Below are 21,084 nucleotides of genomic sequence, written 5' to 3'. Positions count from 1 at the left end.
TGGCAGCAGTGCTTCCAAGGGGCTGCTATTTAATAGTTTGCGGAACGCAGGCAGTGCGCACGTAACGGTCCTTTTCAGAGTATTTGAATTTCAAAATTTAACGGTCATTTTGTATTAATTCCTTTGTTCTCCGATCCTCTGTTCCGCAGAGATACAAATAGAGATACAAGTGGTGATCTTTTGAATTCTTCATAGATTTTTCAATCTGCTGACACATTTGAAATCGTTCGCGAGCCAGAGGGACAGAGTAAAGCGACCAAGGTTTTACTTTTAGGTAGGTATATAATAATATATTCCTTCAGTTGTTACATGTCCGTTCTCTCTATTATTCAAAATGAATGTCCATCGTGTATCGCAACGATACGGTTCGTGTTTATAAAACTTTTGATCGTGATCGTTCCCACGAGTTCCGAAATTCGATTTGAATAGAAACGGTTGTCGAGCTTACAGAGTAATAGGATTTTGCGCACATTCTCGCAAAGAATGAATGACTAAGTATAATTATAAATATATACAGATCAGGAAATAATACATATAATATAATACAGTTGCATAACATAACAATTATCGTACAACGTATACATAGTAGTAACTCATAGTGAAACGTAACGCAAGAAAGGTAAATAAAAAAAAACTAACAATAGCATAGATCCATACATTACACAATTAATTGTATCCTAAGCTTCTCCGGATATAAGTTCTACGCCGATTTTCGGTCCCTGCGTCCCTTTTCACGCACATAATTCATAAGTTAGACGAATAGGAAAGATTTTTGCGAAAAGCAGCATTTGCAACGACTACACAAATTTCATTCCATCGAATCGAATGTGTTTCTACGATCGGTTGCAGTCGGTAAGTAAAAATCAACGCTAATTACACTTTACTAGCGGCTTGACCCTTTCGCAGATAGATGTCGTTGCAATGAGCTTCGGTCAGCTTGCTATTAACGTTAAAAAGAGCTTAACTAATTCCTTTTTGAATAATATCGTCAAAAGTATCTTGAGGCATTGTTTGGTCAACATAGGAGTAGCGAAAGGGTTCACACAGCTTCGTACAGGGACAACGGATTTCCGTTCGGTTCCCGTTTTTGTAAATTGATCAGAGAAAAATGTAAAGCTTTCTAAAGATCTGCGACATAGTGACCAATGATTTTTGAGCGAAAAGATCAAAAGGAATCACGATTCGCGGGCCGTTCAGGGCCGTCTTGAAGGCAATCGATTGGAGTGGATGGCTACCTTGAACGACCCGCGAGTTTTCTGCAGACTGTAAATTCAATGCGAGGTACTTGGTCGAACACTCTGCTATCGCATAGTTCCATTGGACCGGGATAGGAACGATTCCTGTGTGGAACACCACGGAATCGCACGAGTCGATATCGTTTCCGCGGAAACGTATCCAACTCGACGAAGCAACTGCGCGCGGATTAAAATCCCACGAGGGGAGGGGTGCGCGTGCGTTCGTGTATGTTTGTGTGTATGTGTTTTTAAAAAATTTGAAAAAATAAAATCTCCAGCGTCCAAGCTGTATCTTTTCCCTGTATTGTACGACGCGGTACACCGTGTTTTCGTACGAAGCGTTCCGTGAACAACCGGTTTCAGGTTTCCTCCGTTTCCGTTTCGCAGAACGCTCCGCGTTTAAGGTTTCCAGGCGTTCAAAATAGATCATACAAATCGATTCGTTCATCCACGCTAAAAGACATTCGATAACATCGGTATGGCTCGAGACGAGCTGACGATGAACCAGAGAAAGCGTCGATTCTGTAGTCCGATTCGCGATTAACCCTTTCTCTATTAACTGAGACTGCAGTCAAGAGCTTGTGTTCGCGAACGTTCACTCGGTGTTCGTGTTCGCACAATGATGAAATCATTTGCACAATTATGAAGTTGATTTCGCGCGACACGAGAAGTAGGCCGTCCGTCCACGATGCGTCGCGTCACAGACGTCTATTATTTTACATTAGTTGTAGTATCGAAGCGTACAGCAAACGGCATTTTGTCGTGTACGCGTCTCCGACGCGACGCCCCGTGGACGGGGGGCCGTAGGATCACAGGAAATTGACCCGCAAAGCTTGGGGTGCAGCAACGCGATACACGACTAGTACTGAACGAGCACCTTATCCACTTCACAAAATATTCCCGTTCGCGTCTTCCTCCTCGACCCTCGCTGGTCTTCTTGCAAAGGACCAATTCATTTCGCGTGTCCCATGTATCTGGCAGTGCGGTAGCTATCTTCCTTGACGAACAATCATTTCGCTCGTGCACAGAGCGTTCCGTGTGGTTAAGACCGATCGGCCACATCGGGCCGGGTCTTCGACGAAGCTTCGTTGTTCAAGCGAACGGTCACGGCGTCGTTGCACGCCAACTGAGCCTCGACCTTCTCCGCCGCGATCCCCTCGAGCTTCGCCTCCGACTTGAAAGCGTTCAAGCTCTTCAAAAAGTTGCCGAAGTGCTCGGCGGCTACGGGATTGTTCGCCCACTCGTTCGAAGGGAACGCGGCCAGCAGTCTCTTCTGGAACATCTCCGAGGTCAGTTGCTTCGAGTCCAACTGTTTCAACGCGGGTTTCTTCTCGGTGTCGATGGTCGCGTCCTCGACAGGGTTGTCTGGTTTCGCGGAGGAAGACTTTGACCCGTCCGACGGGGACGGGAGCCCTTGTTCCACCGTGGAGCAAGATTTGCTGGAAGGGCTGCTCTCGATGGTCACCGAACTGGAGTCAGGGCTGGCCGGAGATTTGCTGCTGGACACCTCTGCCGCGGGGGTGGCGTTCTTTTTCGGGCTCGGAGCGGGTAGATCGTTGTCGATCCCATTCGACCCGGTCGTCACGTTGTCGTTACGAGCAGCGATGTTCTCGTTGTTGATACTGACGTTAGAGTCGCCGGGTGGTGGCGATGGAGAAGCCGTTGAGGAGACCCTGGGGCTGGCAGCCTCGCGATGAGGAGTCTGCCTTGCGGCATTGTCCTCTTTCTTGGTATCGTTGTTCGATTCCGCGTTCGATTCCGCGTTTGATTCCGCGTTTGATTCCGCGTTCGACTCGCGCGTTATCTCGACGGTCGCCTTCTCCTCGTTGCCCCCGCTATTGTTCGTAGTACTCCGAGGCGAGTACCGGTTGCTACCCTCTATGGTCGAGGGATACTTCGTTTGGACAGACAACTGCTGACGGTGTCCACTATCGGCGGTGTCCACTGATTCGTTGCTTCGAAACGCGGCGTTCTTGTTGATCTCGTTGGCGATAGCGCGATTCAGGCAAGCGACAGCGGCGGATCTTTCGTTCGATTGCTGCTGTTTGCTAATGGGCACGGCTAGAGGCGCGATGGAGGATCGAGCAGGTTTTACCGGCGCGCACTGAGCAGCTAAGTGGCTCTTGCCTGGTATACTACTGTTCGCACTTCGGTTATCGGTGTTAATGGCTGTGGTATTCGCCTCGGATGGTCGCGGCAACCTCAGCCTCGCGTCCATTTGAAATTGTTGAAGATTAGGAGCTTGACTGAGGGCGTAGAGGCTCTGCAGACTGGGGAAAACGGACGAGAGGTTCGTGTTCGATCGACTCCCGCTGATGGGACTCGAAAGTCCTGGAGCGTAGACCGGGGTACGCGTAGGTGATGGAACAGGACAGTCGTTCACTCGATGAGCCGCTGGCGTTAGAGATCCTGGAGGCGCTCGGTAATACCTGTGTCCGCCCATCAACGTTACCACCTGTCCTTGGTCAGATAGGTTCGGCATATTGTCTCTGACCGACGACTTCGCTTTCAGCTTCGAGACTGGCTGAGGTATTCTGAGCGGGTGCATGTCCACCTTCTTCCCGCCGCTCAGATCTAGAATGTCCCTTGATTCTTGTTCCCTCTTTCTCTTCCCGGAGGACGTCTGCCTCGGTTGATTGATCTCTCGATCCGGTTGCTTGGTCTGCCTCGGTTTCGGTGGTGCTGGCATTCTGATCTGTCCCGCCTTCAGAGCTTTCAGCACCCGAGGATCCACGGATCGATCGTTCAGAGTGATGCTGGGACTAACCTTTCCCAGCGCGGTCTTCCGATTGTCCTTCGAATCACTCGGTTCGACATATCCTCCGCTGCTACCGGGGGACTTTGGCGCGGTTAGAGTTATACTGAGACTTGCAGGTATGTTCAAACCGCAGCCGTCCAAGATATTTCTGGTATCGCTCGAGAGCATCGGGTTCGTCTGAGTCTTGGGACTCTGAGCTGGCGATCGAGTGGGACCAGGCTCCACTGTCATGTTAGCGGGTCTCTTCGCAGGGCTCGCGTGTTCGGCAGCGATCTTTCTTGGCGACTTGAGGTTGTTCGGCACTGTAGTCGGCAGAGGAGTCGGCGCGGGAGCAACGGGAGTCGGTTTCTTGGGCGTCGTTTGCACCTGTTGCTGCCTCTTCCGCTTGATATCGAAGATCGGCAAGCCCGGCGGACACTTTCGCTTGACCGCACCCGCTGGGACTATCGGCGGGTCGTTGGAGAAAGTGTACACATCGACCATCGCCGGATTGCTACCGGCCCCCGCGTTCACGGTAGCCGCACTCGAATTTTTCGCGTAACCGAAAGGCCGCGCGTCCACGTCACTGCACTGTTTGTTCGCGTTCACTCGCGCATTGCCGCTAATTCCGGCGACCGTTGCCGGCCCTTTACTCGCGACGTTTCCGCTCGTGTTAACACCACCGGCGTTCTCAACAGAATTTTTATTCTGCCCTTCCGTCGGTGCCTCGATCTTCGCGTTCTCCTCTTCCTTCTTCACCGCGTTGCCTTTCGTCTGAGCTTCGGCAGGCGACCCGCTGGTACTCGTCTCGGGCGCCTTCGAGTCCACGAGAGACTCCGAACCTGCCTCTCTCGCGGTCAGCTGGAACCCTTGAAGGAACTGTTTTTTATCCTGCTGTTCTGCCGGCTTCTTCGTCGCGGTTTTCACCACGTTGTTCGCAGGCTTCTCGTTGGCTGCCGGTCGTTCCACGAACGTGACTCTGCGCCGTTGCTTCTCTTGCTTCTCCGCAGCCTGTTGCTTCTCTCGGTCTCTTTGGATCTGCTGGATGACCAACGCGCTCGGGCTCGCGCTATCCTTGTCCGGCTGGCCGCAATGCAACAAAACGTTGCTGATCACTTTCGGCTTCTTCGAACTCGCGTTGCTCGGCGTGCATTGCTTCAGCGTGATCTTCACGCCGTTCGAATTCTGCCCGTTGCCTATACTGACCACGCTGAACTCGGGACTCGAGGACTTTGTTTCCGTGTTCTGCTCCTTCGTCCCCCAATTGATAGAGGGGCTTCTTAGCACCTCGTACCGTCCGTCCGGGTTCTTCAGTATCTTGATGGGTGTTTTGATCAGTTTCGTGCCCTCGGTATTCAAAGAGGTACTCGACGACGGGCTCGTGTTAGTCACCGTTGTGCTCGTTGTGTTCGTCGTAGGAGACGAAACCGTCGTCGTAGTCACCGTCGTCGACACTGCCGCGTTGCTCAGAGGCTGTTCCGCTTTCACCTCGACCTTCTTGGAGTCGGCTGGGACCTTCTGCTCGTCGGGTACTCTCGACTTCTCGGCTGGGACCTTTTGCTCGACGGATACTCTCGACTTCTCGGCTAGGACCTTTTGCTCAACGGGTACCCTCGACTTCTCGGCTAGGACCTTTTGCTCAACGGGTACCCTCGACTTCTCGGCTGGGACCTTTTGCTCAACGGGTACCCTCGACTTCTCGGCTGGGTCCTTTTGCTCAGCGGGTACCCTCGACTTCTCGGCTGGGTCCTTTTGCTCAGCGGGTACCCTCGACTTCTCTGCTGGGACCTTTTGTTCGACGGGTACCCTCGACTTCTCGGTCGGAACTTCGTTCCTAGTGGCCAACGGATTCTTCTCGTCCCGATTCTTCGTTTGCTCGATGTCGGGCTTGCGTTCCGCGTCGTCCTGCGCGTTCTCCGTGTTGATTCGGTTCTGCACGGCCACAGCTGCGTCTGCGGGGGGTAAACTCGCCCCCAAACCAGGGGTCGAAGGCCTGTCGTGCGGGGGTGCTTCTAATCGCTGCTCTTCTAACGCTACTCGGTAGAAAAATCGCATCGGTGCATTCTGAAAACACAATTTTAGAGCATTAGACACCAAGAAAAACCTTTGTGCGTTGCTTCAAGACGAACGAGGGTTGCTTACCCTCTTCCAAGCGTAAATATACGCTACGTCCATGAGCGTCCAGTGCTCCGGAAGCGGAGCACGTCGATGACAAATCTCGATGGTGTATCTCGTCATGTCGACGCTGTATTTCAGCGCCAGGAATTTTTTCAGGTGCGCTATAGTTACCAGCGCGGGACACTGAAGGTACCGTCGGTTGCTCGTGATGTTCACGTTGTGGTTGCTACTGTTGTTGTTATTGTTGTTTTGGTTGTTCAGCCCGTTCATGTTAGTCGTGTCGTCGTTCGTGCTGAGCAGAATCGTCAGAGGATCCGCACCGGGCGGCAAATACTCCAAACTCAAACTTACAGCATCCTCCGGTGCGAAGATCAATCTGCCGCTGACGTCTTCACCGCGTTGCTCTGGAGTCGCGAAATCCGCTGAAAAGTTTAATTTTGCGTTAGCATACTTCTCAGGCTAATCGGATCATCGGATCATCGGATCATCGGATCATCGTCGGAAAAACGAAATTTTTTGTGTAAGTTATTCAGCTCTTGCATCCCCTTTGCGCAAACAACTGCAAATATTCTGATGAAAAGACGAGAACATTTGTAGTACGTATGTATTCGAATGCTAGTCAGGAACAATTTAATAATTCTACGGGGATGGGATGGTTACCGTGCTCCGGGTGCTTCTTGTAGAACTCTCTTCTCTTGCGCATCTCTTTGTGATAAAGTCCGGGAACCAATTTATACACGATCTCCTGCAACGCTTTGTCCGCTCTGAAAGCAAACGGAAATGTAAACGTTCGAACATCGATGGAGATTCGATACGCGACGACAGTATAAAACGACCGACTTACTTGATATTCGGTTTCGCCTTGTTCAGAACATGCTTGCAGGACGGACACTGGGCCTCGGTGCTCAGATGCTTCAAAATACAGCTCCTGCAAACTGGAAACAGAAAGGAAGCGGCACGGTATCATTATCCGTTCTCGTAGTCGGTTCTGGAGATATCATTCGCGGAGGATGATTCGATTCACTTACACGAGTGCAGACACTCGACGACGGTGGTCGCGTCGATGAGGTAGCCCCTGCACAACAGACAAACGAGGTAGGGATTCACCTCGCGGAGGTAAGTCCTTTTGCCTGGTCCCGACATTTTTCTTATTGTGGAACGGAACTGCCCGTGATGATACCTGCAACGAGAAACAGAAAACGACGTGATCCCACGCTGCGGAAAACCGCAACGCGAACGAACACCGATGCACTCTCGCCGGTGCAGTTTCGTCGGTCGCAGATTACGAGGGAACATCGTGGCAGAAATAGAATCGAATTTAAATTTTGATCCCGATGTATGCTTAAAAACTTGTCTCGTAAAGGTGCGAGAACTCGAGCCCGACATATTTCATCCAGTCCGCGTCCCGGAAATAGCGCCATTACTCATCTAGTTCACGTAAACAAACGTTCCTAGCGTGTTCGTTTGTATCGCGTTGAGACGTTGTCGAACTGGGTGACGTCACCGAGGACGTCAGTCCTCGAATCAGTTCTTCTGATAACGCGAGTTTAAACGATTCCTTACGACCTGTCCAGGCTGTCAGTTCATATTTTCTGAATGAAACGGTGATTAACAATATTAACTCTGAATTTATTTAACACTTACGAGTAATACAGCGCAGGTTGAATCGGAAGTGAGAAAATAAACTTTCGTGTCGCGAGATATTTGTAAAAAGAAACGTGTCGCTGAATGTCTGATGGAGAGCTAACTAGATGATGGGTGACACAGAAAAATGCAAGTTCGGAGTGGGCGTGAGTTTAACTATGAGTTAAGCGGACTCGACGATTGGAATTTTCGGAGATTGGTGAGGGAAACGGCAGTCTCAGCCAATTGGTTAAGGGAAATGAAAAAGAAGAGAGCAGAGAGCGACCACCGTACCAAACCAATGTTCTCTCGCAAGTATAACTTGAGACTCGAGTGACACGTGCAGGAAATCCGCGTCACCCAGGCAACAAATCCAAAAGCGCCTGGACTCGAACAAGACATGCAGAAATGAAATAACACGATGAGGCTGGAAGCGACTGCTAAAGTTCGAACGGTTTTTGCCTGAATTTCAACACCTCGTTTAAATACAAAGTAATACGCGTGCTGCCTCGATTCCCGACGATCGCAAAAGCTTCTCGGACAGATCGCACGCGGTCTGGGGAACGGTTAGGCCGTGTCACGGTGTTTAGCCCACTTTCCCGAAGGTTTCTCAGGTAGCTAGAATCCCGTTGCCTCGTTCTCTGTCCCCCTCCACCGGGTGGCAACCACCCGGTGGGTATACGGGTGCGTTTTATCCTCTTCCTCCCTGCTCGCTCCAAAAGAATTGTCCTTTACGTTTTTCCGCTTGCCTGCCGGCAGAACGCCGCGGCGCAGCCAGAACCGGCAAACAGAGCAAGCACCAGCAGCCCTTGCCTAGCGAACGAAACGCGTGTGCCGTCGAATACCTGCCCGGTATTGATCGAATATCGCGCTATTTCCCAGAGAGAGAGAGAGAGAGAGAGAGAGAGAGAGAGAGAGAGAGAGAGAAAGATGCCCGCGATAAACCCGCTCCTCGACTGCTCGTTATCGTTGCCCAAGAAAATTAACGCCGCCCGGTTTTTGTCGGCCATCGAGTCCTCGAGAGCGAGTACGCGAGTCGGAGACTCGGCTCGTTAATAGCTTCGACAGATACGGAGCAGCGGCTACGAATTATTCTCAATTCGGAACGTCGCTTGTCATTCCGCGACCTTACACTGCCAGATAAAAGTTTCGATCGCCTGTCGATCACCTCCGGTAAAATCTCTCTGCCCGTTCGATCGCTCTTGGAACTATAGTTTGTGGAACGAGGCGAAACAGTGGAGCACCGACGCGGCGTGCGTCCTTTGCTAACTACCCGAGAAGTGTAATTCAGTCGACTAGCTGCTACGTGCATTTGTTTACAATTGACTACGTTTACTGGAACTTCGACAGCCCTTGAGACTGTCCTATAAATTACATCAATTATCCGCGACGGCGGCTATTCGAGATTGACAGCGAGATTTTAAGCTTCCGGAGCGAACGGGAGCAGCGGGACGGTGTCCTCGTGGCACCGATCTAACTCCGTTGATTCTCTTCGGTTCGTCGAACGTTCGCTCGCTGCTTTTTCAAAGGATGCGGACGTAATCGCGAACAATCGCGTATTCGTACGTTGTAGTTCTAACGGGTTAGGGTTACTCCTCACGAGCATATACCGGAGATCTCGTTATTCCTCGTCCGCTTGCTCGCAGGCTCGCGTCGTCGTCGTCGTCGTCGTCGTTGTCGTCTATTCATCGAGTGCAGCACGTGTCGCGAATGCAGGGACGTGCCTAAATAAAGCCCCGTCCACACCGATCGGGTTCGTCGGCTGCCGGTGGAATCGGGGAAGCGTTAACATGTTTCTCGACTCGCCTCTAGCGACGACGATCACGATGACGACAACGACAATGTCCTAGCCGCGGACAAAGGCTGGCACGCCGCGCATCACGGCCAATTATCTCGTTAGAAATTAGCCGTACTATTTGGACCCCGAGTCGGCCACCGCTCTCGCGCATACACACCGACGTTCCGCGATGTCTTAGCACTTCGTCTATTTATATCTGCTCCGTGAGAAGCAACATTCTCGAGCGGGATCGCGAGCGATGATGCCACAGACCCGATTCCAATCGCACCGAAAAAATGATCGAGCTACCCCCAAGCCTCGATCGCCAGGGGCTTCGCCGTACCTGGCTGACCCAACGTTTCAACTTACACAAGCACCCTCGCCCTTTGACCCCACGCTGCCGGACCTTCCGACTTCTACAGAGGTTGGCTTCGTTTGGGAACGTTTCTAGATATTTTTCTGGGTAAGTTCGTATCCAGACTCGCTTCTTCAAGAGTTGAGGTACTTGAAAACTGGGATGTTGTGCGAAACCTTCCGAGAAAGGGGGTTTGAAATTATACTACGTTTTAGATCTTCCAGGGATTGATATCTGAGTGTTGCACACTCGAATTTAGTACAGAGTTTATAAACTATGCTGTAGGGACCGGTCGATGGACTTGGGAAGCCCTTACAAGATAACGAAGCGTGTAAACAGCTGGAGACGATTTATGGTGTGCATGATTAGAGAAAGCTATTTTTTTTTTTTAGAGAAGTGTTTAGTGTCGGGAACTGGCATGGTTTTAGTTAGTCACGATCTCAATCTACGGGTACCACAAATCGTGGAGCACCGAAGGACCTCCGACGAGAGGGCAGCGGCCGTCCGCGACCGCAAAAGCTTCAAGTGCGTAAGGTCTGGAGGGAATCAGCGGGTGTCTAGAAGAGATTTTCTCTTCCATTAAAAGTCAGGGACAGAAGTTTTAAATAAAAATACGGGACCTATTTATCATTTCTACAATAGAAATCATTTGTAATTTTATACGAGGAATACATCCGCCATAATCCCTTCAGTGTAGTGAAGACAAACTTCTTTCTACCAGATACAGTAGATTTCGAGCTAACTACTTATGCGTTACTATCACAGTCTTTCGATGTTACAGGTACACTACGTGAGAAGGGAGTTGCGGAGGGATAAAAGATCCTTGCAAGTGGACAGGGTTTCCACAACAAGACGATATTGGAACTGCAACGGGCACTTATCCAGAAACCGAAACCCTAGATTATCCAGAGGATTCTTTCCTGGTAGGATTTCCTTATTGGCTCTTGTCGGTGCGCTAAAATATCTGAACGAAAGAGGAGCCCGAGGAACTAAGATTCGTTAAGACGATTCCTGCGCTTCGATTTCTTTCCCCGCGAAACTTCGGCTGCGTTATCGCGCACCATGCGAGGCTACAGATTAGACCCCCAGCTGCTCTCCGATCCCTCGTTGTTGGCTCCTCTACAAGCTCTCCGTGCCCCAAGAAACGAGAGTAGGGAGACGACGACCCTACCGGCCGGAAGAGGCCGTGATTCGAAGTAACCTTAGCGACCGTGTGCAGAGAGAAAGAGAGAGAGAGAGAGAGAGAGAGAGAGGGAGAGAGAGAGAGAGAGAGAGAGAGAGAGAGAGAGAGAGAGAGAGAGAGAGAGAGAGATCTCGCAGAAGAAAGGCGCCCGTTCGATCGGGCATCGAATCCCACACGATACCGTCTGACGGCTAGCAAAAAAGAATAAGCTGACCTGTGTGAATGAATGAACACTTACGTTACATGCCAGCAGAAATTAGTATTTCTATAAGAAGGCTATGTCATTGTTAACTGTCAATTCTAACAATATTTGATGGTTGCAGCTTGTACTCAAAATCCGGCACAGGAATGGGTAAACAATTTCTAACGAATGAACAGAGGCAGCCCAGTAAATGATAATTATCGAAATAACCTTATCATGAAACCATCGAACCACCTCAAAATACAAATCGCTAATCCCACGACAACAATGCTTATCTTGAATACGTGGAAGGTCGTTCGAACAACTGCTAAATAAATTTAGTGGCGAATAGATTGTAGAAGAAAAATTATATCTCTGTAGCAAGACATCTGCGAACTTAGAATACAATTTCTGCATAAATTTCAACATGAAGATGGCATCATAAATGCTGTTTTTCCGTTTGATACCAATTATGTTCATTCACTGGACAGGTCACCCTACACATTCTCCGGGCCGGGGAACGCTGTCGAGGGAACATGCGGTTCAACGGTGCCGGTTCAGCGTTAGCCGGCGCGAAATCGAAAACGATTGGGTAATCACATTTTTACCGATCCGCGGCGATTTTTCCGTCGTCGTCGTCGCATTCCGGCTCGGTCACGCGACGATAACGTGACTCCGCTCGTGTCTTCTCCCCGCGGTGCGGTTCCGATTCGAAAACAGCTGAGGCGCCACGACGAGGAGAACCGCATTCCGCGAACGGGGAAAATCGGTGGCTTCATCATCGTTATCGTCATCGTGATCATCGGAGGTCTTCGGACGGAATCGAGCCAGCCGTTTCCCGCCCATTGTTTCTCTCAGCGTAACACTACAACGTTCCTTCGGCGGGATCTGGTCTCGCCGAGGCAGCCAGCTGATTAATCAGTGGGGACACGTTTTCTCGTGTGTCTCGTAGGCAACGGACGTTGCGAGATCGCGACACGAACGCCCCGAACGAAAGCGGCGCGACGAGTTTTTCAGCTGGAAAGCTTTCGATCGTCCCCGTGTCCCGGCCGACCGTTACATCGATTTCGGCCGACGCGACGGGATAGATCGCGCGCTCGCTCTAGCCGAGAGAGCCACGGCTCGGCTCTCGGCTCTCGGCTACGCTCGAGCGAAACGAGAGTGTATCGTCGCGATCCTCTCGCTCCCCGCTTCGCCCTCGTATCGGCCGCGATGTTTATTCCATCGTCGCGCGTATCGCGAACGCGCACCGACCGATTTCGTCGAGGACGAGAGACGAGGCGGCGCGAATGTGAGAAAAAGTACCGATACAGGCCGCTCCAAAACGCCGGTATCCTATACCATCTTCTGTTCGATCCCCTCTCGCTTAGTCTGCGGAATTCTAGTTTTTCTCCCGAAGAATTTCTCCTCGAACTATACTCGATCCAACGAGACGAGTCAATGTTGATGAACGAAACACCAGTGTACGTGCTTCCCTATCTAGTTAGCTAGTTTGGTTTATTTTCAGCCTCAATGGCCCTAAGAAGAACTCGGTTTTTAATTCCATTCTACTCTATTACATAGTTGACATTTATAACATATTTTACATTTTTCTGTATTAGATCTATTCTACCCCTATCTCTTGTCGACTGTCTGAAGAGTACAACTTCAACTCTGTCGTAGTCGCGAGTAGCATTTGTGTACCTTTACTGTCTCGACTCGTTTAGATTATTTATACCGCTTTTTCTGGGCAGTGGCTATAGGAGGCGTGGCTACGCTGTTCTAGACTCCGGAAGAGCCAGACCAGTGCCTCACGAGGCATCCTATGCCTACGATAATCGTAGATCAAGCTCGAAAAGAGTCTTCCAACAACTGTGCTCCGAAAGTTTGTCGCGGACAACTTTCCGTCTGAGCAAGATCGATCTCGACTTATTTTTACCAGGACCTCGCGCAATTATTGATAATCGTTCAAGACCCCATGGGACAGTGTCTAGTAATAGTAATCAAATATTAGCGAATTGGAGATTTATCTAAAAGTTTCTGCAAAGCGTTTGACAAACGTTTGTTTTGTTTCAGTAGACGAAGTAGGTACAAGTGGAGCAACGCTTGCGACGAAAAGAGTACTCGAAAATTTGTAACGGGATTTATGTCCAGGATATGGAGGAATTCTAGTCTTTGGTAACAAAAGTAGTGCATCCTGTGTGCGCGCACCCCACGGTTAGGGTTCGTGGAACCGAGGGTAGCTAACGTCCTAGAACCAACGAGAAAAATGATACGAGAGGCGACAACGAAGCGATCAGGGAGATTTCTCTCGGGCGAAACAACGCAGCAATATTATCCAACCCAAAATTACGGTTGCGAGAACGCACGGTCGGGTGTCGCAACAGTTGCTACTCCGTTCTACAGGTCGTTCAATTCGAGCGGGTCGTCACCGATGAACGTTGAATTAACTATCGGAGTAAGATGGTTTCGCGGTGGGACAATCGATTATAAGGTAACACGCGGCTCGTTAAGTTTCATCGGGGTAGCGGCGTGTATTTTGAGCCAGCCGGTAGAGTATCGCGCTTGCGAGAAAGATAGAGAGAGAGACAGAGAGAGAGAGAGAGAGAAACAGCGAGAAGACGAGAGAGTGAGAGAGACGGGACCAGGTTAAAGAAGGAGGGTACACACGCGAGAGGATAGAGCGTGGAGAGGGGAAAAAGAGTAATAACGAGAAAGACGGTAGTGGGACAGAAACGGAGAAGGAGGGGGAGAAAAAGATGGAGGAAACCGCCCACTCCATCTCTTTCGCTCCCGTTCCGCCTCTATTTCTCTCTGTTGTGTCTCTCAGCGTTGAACCGGCGAGGTGTAGGTCTCCGTCCACACAGGCGTACACGCTCGAAAGCGCGTCTGTATTTCTGTATGTACGCGCGATCGGGTATATACTTTGGCGCGGTGTGCGACTCGAGCGGGTTTACTTACGTGCGAGCATGCGATGGTTCGTCGAGTGGCAAACGCTATCCTCTACGGTGGTGTAGCATGCTGGTCCCGGACGTGCACGACGGCCGCCGACCGTGGTCGGTCGCTCGAGCCTCGAAACACTCGAACACACACACGAAACTGCGCAGGATCTCGATGATGTTAGGGGACGAACCGAGGGGCTCGGTGTTCCGATCCTCCGAATGCTCAGCCTCCTTGGAGTCCGATACACGCAGAGAGGGAGAGAGAGAGAGAAAAAAGTTGCGGCTGTTGCGCGCGGGGGCAGCGGGGAAGAGGGGTGTCCAGCAGGCACAGGAACAACGACGACGACTACGACGACGACTACGACGAAGACGACTATGTCGCGTGGCCGGTGACGGGACGTGTACGCGAGAAAGATCGCGAGAATCGCGTGAACCGCGAGCAACGACCAGCTTCCCTGGCAGTCATTCGAGCCCTGGCTCGGATTCGAGCGATGCGGGGATCCGTAGGTACTTTCACCTTTTGCGTCGGGCTCCGGAAGAACACGGCAGAGGCCCCGGGCCGTGGAGACACAGGATCGCCGCGAACGAAACAAAACCAACGGGAAAGAAACGTACGGGGAAACGAGGGAAAAAATAAAGAACGAAGCAACGAAGCGAACCTGCACTCGCCCGTACAAAGGCGCCGCGGAACACGGCGTGGCGTTTCCTCGAACTAAGCCGCGGAAATGAACGACATCGAGCGTGTGGGAACGATAGAACTTGCCGAGAGAACACTAACAACACCGAGCACCACGGCGACTCACGCCAAACTAAACCGAAACCCCGAGTGGGATATGCCCTTTCCCCTCCCGCCGCCCCCCTCTCTCTCCACGCAATCCCGGTTATCCCTTCGCCGCGCACCCCCTTTTCCGTTCCCTCCAAGCCCCCTCCATCGGTCTTTCTCTCCTGTCCTCCAGGCTGTACACACGCTCCTCGCTACGCCTGCCGTTTTCGTTTCCCTCCTCCCGTTCCCCCCTTCCCGATCGGTGCCTTCTTTGTCCTCGTCTCTCCCTCGCAGCGGATCGCAGCCGCTCGCAACCGCTCTCTCCTGCCCCCCTTCGAGCACCGTGCCCGTAGAACTCGGACTCCGATGCCTAGCCGCCTAGCCTGCCGCGCCGCCAGACCTGGCTCTCCGTCTCCGTGTTGCTCGACTTGCCTTTGCCTTCGCCTTGCTTCGCCTTGCTTGCCTGCCTTGCTTTGCTTTGCTTTGCCTTGCCTTGCCTTGCCTTGCCTCGCCTTGCCTGTTTGCCTGCCTGCCTGTGCGAGTCGTTTTTCTCTCCTCTCCTCTATGCTCGCTCGCTTCTGGCCACCCCTCCTCCATTCACCGTGTGTACGCACACCATCGTGCTAGACCGGGCACACCAACGTGCCCGACAACTCTCCCCCTTCACCCCATTGACGACTGCCGCGTTACCAGCCCGGTTACGAGCTCCCCTCTATTCGTTTGCGCCGATACCTCACCCTTCTCGCTAGTTACCCCTCTTTCCTGCCATTCTCGGCTTCTCTCTCTCTCTCTCTCTCTCTCTCTCTCTTCCACTCTCTTTTCCCCTCTCTCTTTCTCTCGGCCCTTAGCTTTCTCTTTTTCCATTTCTGTCTTTCTCTCGCCGTCGCTCCTCTTCGCCGTGCATCTCCGATCCTCTTTCGTAGCCGCGGACGCAGAAACGACCCCCTAGCTCGCGCGTATCCTTTCCCTCCTTCTTCTCGTTTCGATCGTAACCTCCAATTACAGCGCGCCGGGAACGGAAATCAGCACTCGAGACGCCGCCAGATGGATTTCCGCGTGTACCCTTATACCCGCTCGGGACCCGCGGCAAACCCGTTTGCGGTGGAAAACCCGCGCCCCGCATGCCGGAGACACGGTTCCTGTCCTCCTGACCGCGGCAGGACGCACGGATCTCCGCCGCCGGATAAAACCAGATAGATTATGTGCAGGACGCCGGAGAGTTTTATTGCCGATGTTAATTTCGCGTACCGTACGAAAGGAGTCGAGTGCTTTCGGCCTCTCGATATCGCCGCGCTGTGCCACGCAGAGACCGAGCCGCGTTGTCTTTTTGGGGTGTATATCAGGTTTTATCGCGGGAGCTCGGCTTTCGATACCGCATTCCCCCGCGAGAGACCCCGGGGCCTTCGAAAATGCATGTCCGTCGCGCTAATGGAAAGGCAAACCGAAGGAAAATGAAGGCTAACGTTGCTCAAAGCCCTCGGTCCTTCTGCCATCCCTTTTAACACCCTGAACGTTCCCGAAAAGCCTTCTGACTCTATCGAAACGCGCGACCTTGCTAATTGTCTATTATTTTAACTTACAGAAAGAGGCAAGTACCGATGAATCGCGAGAGCAATAGCAATAATACAAAACATGGACAAGAACTCACTCAGAAATCGCAAAGGTCAGGGAACATTTGCGAGCAAAGATAACAAGAGCTGCAGGTAGGGTCGAAGATTGTGGGTAATCGCTAGCACAATGGAATCTATACTATTTCGACTGCAATGTTGCAGTAAAAAGCGAAAATTTGTAGCCAAATAATCAAGGTGACAAAGGAAATTCAGGGTATACGAGCAACGTTTTACGTCCCGTGCTCCCTTAATACCTTATTTATCAATTCCCCGCGTTTTACCTGCTAGAGGGTGTTGCTGGCCGAGCTATTTGCACACCTCCATAAAGCAATTAACACCCAAGGTGTCGGGTAAAAACGCGTCGGTCACCGAGTCCACGTTGCAAGCTGTCATCCGACATGTTGATCACCCCTCGGTGCACGGAAACAACGCGTACTGAATGGGCGTGGCGATCACGCCGAAATTTTTCCAGCACCCCAATACCTGCCATTGTCCCAAGGACCCCCTGTGCACTAATTAATACAAACACCGGGGCTTCGACCTGCAGTTAGTCATCGAGCGGTCGCAGACGCCATTCTTGTTCGTAAACGACACTCAGCAACGATTGAGATACGCTCGAGGAAATATTATGGTCGGTCTGGAATGACAAAACTGTTCTCATACTGCAGAAACTCCTTGCGAAGTTGAATCATAGTTAGTCACTGAGCAAAACGATCCAGGTGCTAATAGACAGCCGAGGATCCGAGAATCCTATCTCCTTTTGTTCCTCGATGGCGGAGCCCCGAGCCTTTGTTGCAACGGCACAGAGCTTGCCGTGTTCGGGGCTCCGCCATTTTGGTTCCAGCCGAAAAACAGCGCAGATGCGTCGGCCTGGGTATCTAATCTAACGCTAAACGAGGTTGCGCAACGCTTTATCACGAGCCCATTACATTACTTCCTCTTATCATCCTCGAGCGCAAACGCGGCCGCCTGCAATTGAAAAATATCTTTCGAAAATATCTTATCCTTCTTCGCTCGAAGACGGACCTTGCCCGATCAGAAAACCGAAAAGAGCATCCATCCGACTCGCTTGGGAATTGATACAGTCGCGTCTCCAACAAATTCTATTCGGACTAGTCTCGACAACGGTTGTTTGGTCTCGTGTAGACCGAACGTGAGAATTATGCACGGTCGGCTGCAATAGCTTGAGACACTCGGACACTACATACATACATCGAAATCTCCGTGAACTAACCCCATTGACAAGGCGCTCTTAGCCAAATAACCACTTATCGTTTCCCATTTTTGTCTCTCCTAACTTATCTCGGTCTAAACATAGTTTTACCAAAACACGATCCTATTCCGACGACCAAAACCCACCACCCACCCATCAATTAGAAATCATTCAGCCACCCCATACACTTTTTATCCAAGCAATAGAAAAAGATCCGAGACGACATAATATGCGGCGCAGAAAGCGAAAATTAAGAAACTTCTCGTACGCAAACCATCTCGAACCAAAACAACGCGACTTGTACACTTTGTTAAGTTCAAAATATATTTAAAGTGTTAATTTCGACGATCGGATTTCATTCCGAATAGACGTTGTTACCTTGTAACATCGTCAAAGCTCCCAATATCGTTGCAAGCAAACGAAACGGGATCTACGATCCCGCGAAATTCGGTATACGTATTTGCGGTATCTGGGACGCTTCAACGGTGTTTACTCGTCGAATCTCTGAATGCAAGGTTGACTTTGCGGTTCGTTTGCCTCGTTCGGTAGCCGTTTAATTAAAATCGTTCTTCCTAGCTGCTTTCTCTGCCGGGTTACGTGTTGACTTTGTTCTTACTTCACCGCTCTCTAAACCTTTTACTTTCCACGACAAACACGTTCGGTCCGCGGCCAGCAACAAAGACGACATTGTTATCATCGTTATTTCCGTTCGCGTATCGGAGTAGCCGAATGCGAGTCTTCGTGTGCAAGTACAGCGTACAGATCTCCGTGACGTGCACCCGCTCGCTATTTGCGCGTATGGCGCGCTTGCGCTGTCGAATAATCTTTCAATCCGCCAACGCTCTCGTCTCACCGGAGACACGTAGTCTTGACGATCCTCCAGGCTATTATTAGAAATCTGGCGAGATTGGCGTTGGTCAGGCGTGAAACTCGGTTTAAAAAGAGCATCGGTTCTCGAACGAGATGTCCGTGGCGCCCGAGACTCGATTTCTTTGCCACGAAAACGGCTTCATCGATTCGCGTCACTACCAACACGCTATTTTGCAACATTGCTCGGTCGCCGAACAAATTGACAAACGAGCCGCCCTAGATCCCGAGCGAAACCGTGAACGGGGATTCGCGACGATCTAGCGGAGGATCCCTGAAATTTCGGGGATCGAAACCGCGAGAACCAAAATGGTGGTGCGGTCCCCTAGCAGGACGGCAGGCGACGATCACGCCGCACGGAACGGATGGCCTATCGCTACCAAAGAGCACAAGGCCTACAACTACGGGCATCATCTTTCTTGCGCTTCGAACGCGTTGCGACAATGCGCATAATTAATCTCCCCGCCGTACAATAACACGCTCGTATTCATACGTACGGAGATTACGCTCCGGCGATAAATCCTTCTACCTGGGGACGAAAAATCGGTCTAGCAACCGCTTCCGTGTCTTTGAACTTTGCAGCCTGCGCTCCCAAACAGCTTTACCTGCGTACTCTCGCTGAGAATATTAATCCCTTGCTTTACAATGGCGTGCTAGAGACAGAGTAAATTAAATAGTATGCGTTTAGTTTGAAATTTTGGGATTAAATGGTGAGGCAAGGGGTAAAATGAGAAACGGTAGTTAAAATTTTCGACGACTGAACCGTGACGAGGGTGGGGACAGAGCATGGGGTAGTTTCCAGGGCCCCCGGTGTTTCGGGGGGGGGGTTGGTTGGTCAGCCGATTCCTCGGACAGGGGTGTCGGTGGCGGCAACATTAATTTACGGGCGTTTTTAATTACACCAGTCAGCTATGAGCCAACTAGCGGCACACTCCCACCACGGCGATCGACCTTCCAATCCTGACACTCCCTGGGTGTACTTTAAGAACTCTGTTCCCCCTTCTCTGCCTCTCCCCGGGCAGTCGGAGGATGCCGACGAAAATATTCGCATGGTGCGTGCGTGCGTGCGTTCTGTTCCCCTCCAACCCTCGGTCGGTCTCGCGAATCTCTCTCCGCTTCTCTCTTTCTCTCTTTCTCTCTTGCACTCTGTTTCTCCGGCGTTCTCCCCCCGTGGAGTACATAGGCATCTCGTTCGGGAACACCGACCGAGGGCTTCCTCCCGAGGCTTTCTCTGGAAAGGATCCCTTGGAGGGCTATCCCCACCCGAACGAGCCTCGGACGGATGGTCGGTCGTTTAGCTGTGGAACGCGGCTCGAATCACGAGCGAATGAGACGCCGCTAGATCACCCGTCTCCTCGACTATCTCTCCCTTGATCCTTGCTCCGCTTCCGAGGCTCGCTCGTTCTTTGTCCACCGTTCCGCGAATCGTTCCCTTCTTCGTGCACGGTGCCTCGTAGGTGATACGTGGGCGGCCCCCCGGATCCTCGACATTCGGCCCCGAGGATATACATGCACACGCGTGTGTCGTTGTCGTTACCGAGCGCGCTCGTGCGCCAGGAAACTTTGCAGTGAGTCTGCGCCGCGTTATCGGTCGATACACACGCTTTTGGGAAACCTTCCACGTGTTTCGGGGAGCCGCGTGACTGATCTCGTCGTCCCATTCGATGACGGGGGGGGGGGGGGGGGGTGTGGCAGGGGGCTGATAAAAATCGTGGTCTCATTCGATCTTTGCGTTTTCTCAAAGATCGGTATTGCTCGACGGGCACTCGGATGAAATAAATACAGGCAAAGGGTTGGATAGGTTTCCCTCTTCAATGACCTTTTTTCTTGTTAGTCGGCGTTGCTCAACAAGTACACGAGTGAAATTAATGGCTGGAGGAGGGGGCAGAGGATTGATAAGAACAGAGTCTCCTACTACCAATCTTCCTGCTCTCGAAGATCGGTATGGTTTAACAACTGCACAGGTGTTCCGGGGGTATCGTAGAGGTCTCGTTCAAGGAGAGGAAGGTCATCGGCGCGGAATGATCGGCGGCGATCGTGAGCGTGGTACGATCCTGCTCCGCGGTGCGCCACACCGCTCCGCGCCGTTTCGATAAACGGCCTACAAAGCCTAGGACGGAGGGGACGGGCCGATGCTTGCATTCCCTGGAGCCCCTCCTGACATCGGCTGTACGTGGGTACATTATTCATTCTCTACTACATTCGGCAGCAGGAGGGTGCGCGCGAGTGTGTGCGTCCGTATCCCTCGCAGCCGATCACGCGACATGCACTTGCGTCGCGGTCTCTGTATGCGTGGCTATACGTCCGCACAGATACGCCCGTCTCTTTTCTCGCTCTTTTCCGACGGCATCCCTTTCTCCCCCTGTTCGTCGCTTCTCTTTTTCTCCGTGGTGTCTCTGTCCTCTTCCCTGGTTTCGTCTCTCGTTATCATCCCCTTCCTCGTTCTCTCTCTTTGCCGTCCCCCTGAGTTGCCTCCCGCTCTTCTTCTCTCCTCTCCTCCC

General features: G+C 51.6%; 1 protein-coding gene and 1 long non-coding RNA gene across 4 annotated transcripts; one reads left to right on the top strand and one right to left on the bottom strand.

Moving 5' to 3' along the window:
- Window positions 1-144: 144 nt before the first annotated feature.
- LOC143355796 (uncharacterized) lies at window positions 145-16,615 on the top strand. Of its 2 annotated transcripts, XR_013082561.1 has the most exons (4): window positions 8,985-9,953; window positions 10,070-10,370; window positions 10,627-10,768; window positions 16,476-16,615. It is a non-coding gene; the product is annotated as an uncharacterized LOC143355796 (long non-coding RNA). The 2 variants fall into 2 exon arrangements; XR_013082560.1 differs by lacking the exons at window positions 8,985-9,953; window positions 10,070-10,370 and adding an exon at window positions 145-274.
- Window positions 288-14,385, bottom strand: LOC143355580 (uncharacterized). 2 transcript variants are annotated; one of them, XM_076790524.1, is made up of 6 exons: window positions 14,150-14,385; window positions 7,119-7,270; window positions 6,935-7,025; window positions 6,751-6,854; window positions 6,115-6,512; window positions 289-6,036 (listed from the first exon to the last, which is right to left on the bottom strand). In XM_076790524.1, exons 2-6 carry the CDS (start codon window positions 7,231-7,233, stop codon window positions 2,278-2,280), a joined length of 4,467 nt encoding a protein of 1,488 aa, XP_076646639.1. In that variant the 5' UTR covers window positions 7,234-7,270; window positions 14,150-14,385; the 3' UTR covers window positions 289-2,277. The 2 variants fall into 2 exon arrangements, with proteins under 2 accessions (XP_076646630.1, XP_076646639.1); XM_076790515.1 differs by lacking the exon at window positions 14,150-14,385 and having other exon boundaries at window positions 288-6,036; window positions 7,119-7,491.
- Window positions 16,616-21,084: the final 4,469 nt, after the last annotated feature.

Source organism: Halictus rubicundus, chromosome 1 (assembly GCF_050948215.1).
Source record: "Halictus rubicundus isolate RS-2024b chromosome 1, iyHalRubi1_principal, whole genome shotgun sequence".
NCBI lineage: Eukaryota > Metazoa > Arthropoda > Insecta > Hymenoptera > Halictidae > Halictus > Halictus rubicundus.
This window is presented reverse-complemented; position numbering and strand designations above follow the sequence as displayed.

What these genes read in the sequence shown, in the direction of transcription:
- LOC143355580 (XM_076790515.1), bottom strand. Translation starts at nt 7,476, where the DNA reads ATGTCGGGCTCGAGTTCTCGCACCTTTACGAGACAAGTTTTTAAGCAT. An exon ending in AAGGCGAAACCGAATATCAA is followed by an intron (nt 6,855 to 6,934) that starts GTAAGTCGGTCG and finishes GTTTGCTTTCAG; the next exon opens with AGCGGACAAAGCGTTGCAGG. An exon ending in ATATTTACGCTTGGAAGAGG is followed by an intron (nt 6,037 to 6,114) that starts GTAAGCAACCCT and finishes TTGTGTTTTCAG; the next exon opens with AATGCACCGATGCGATTTTT.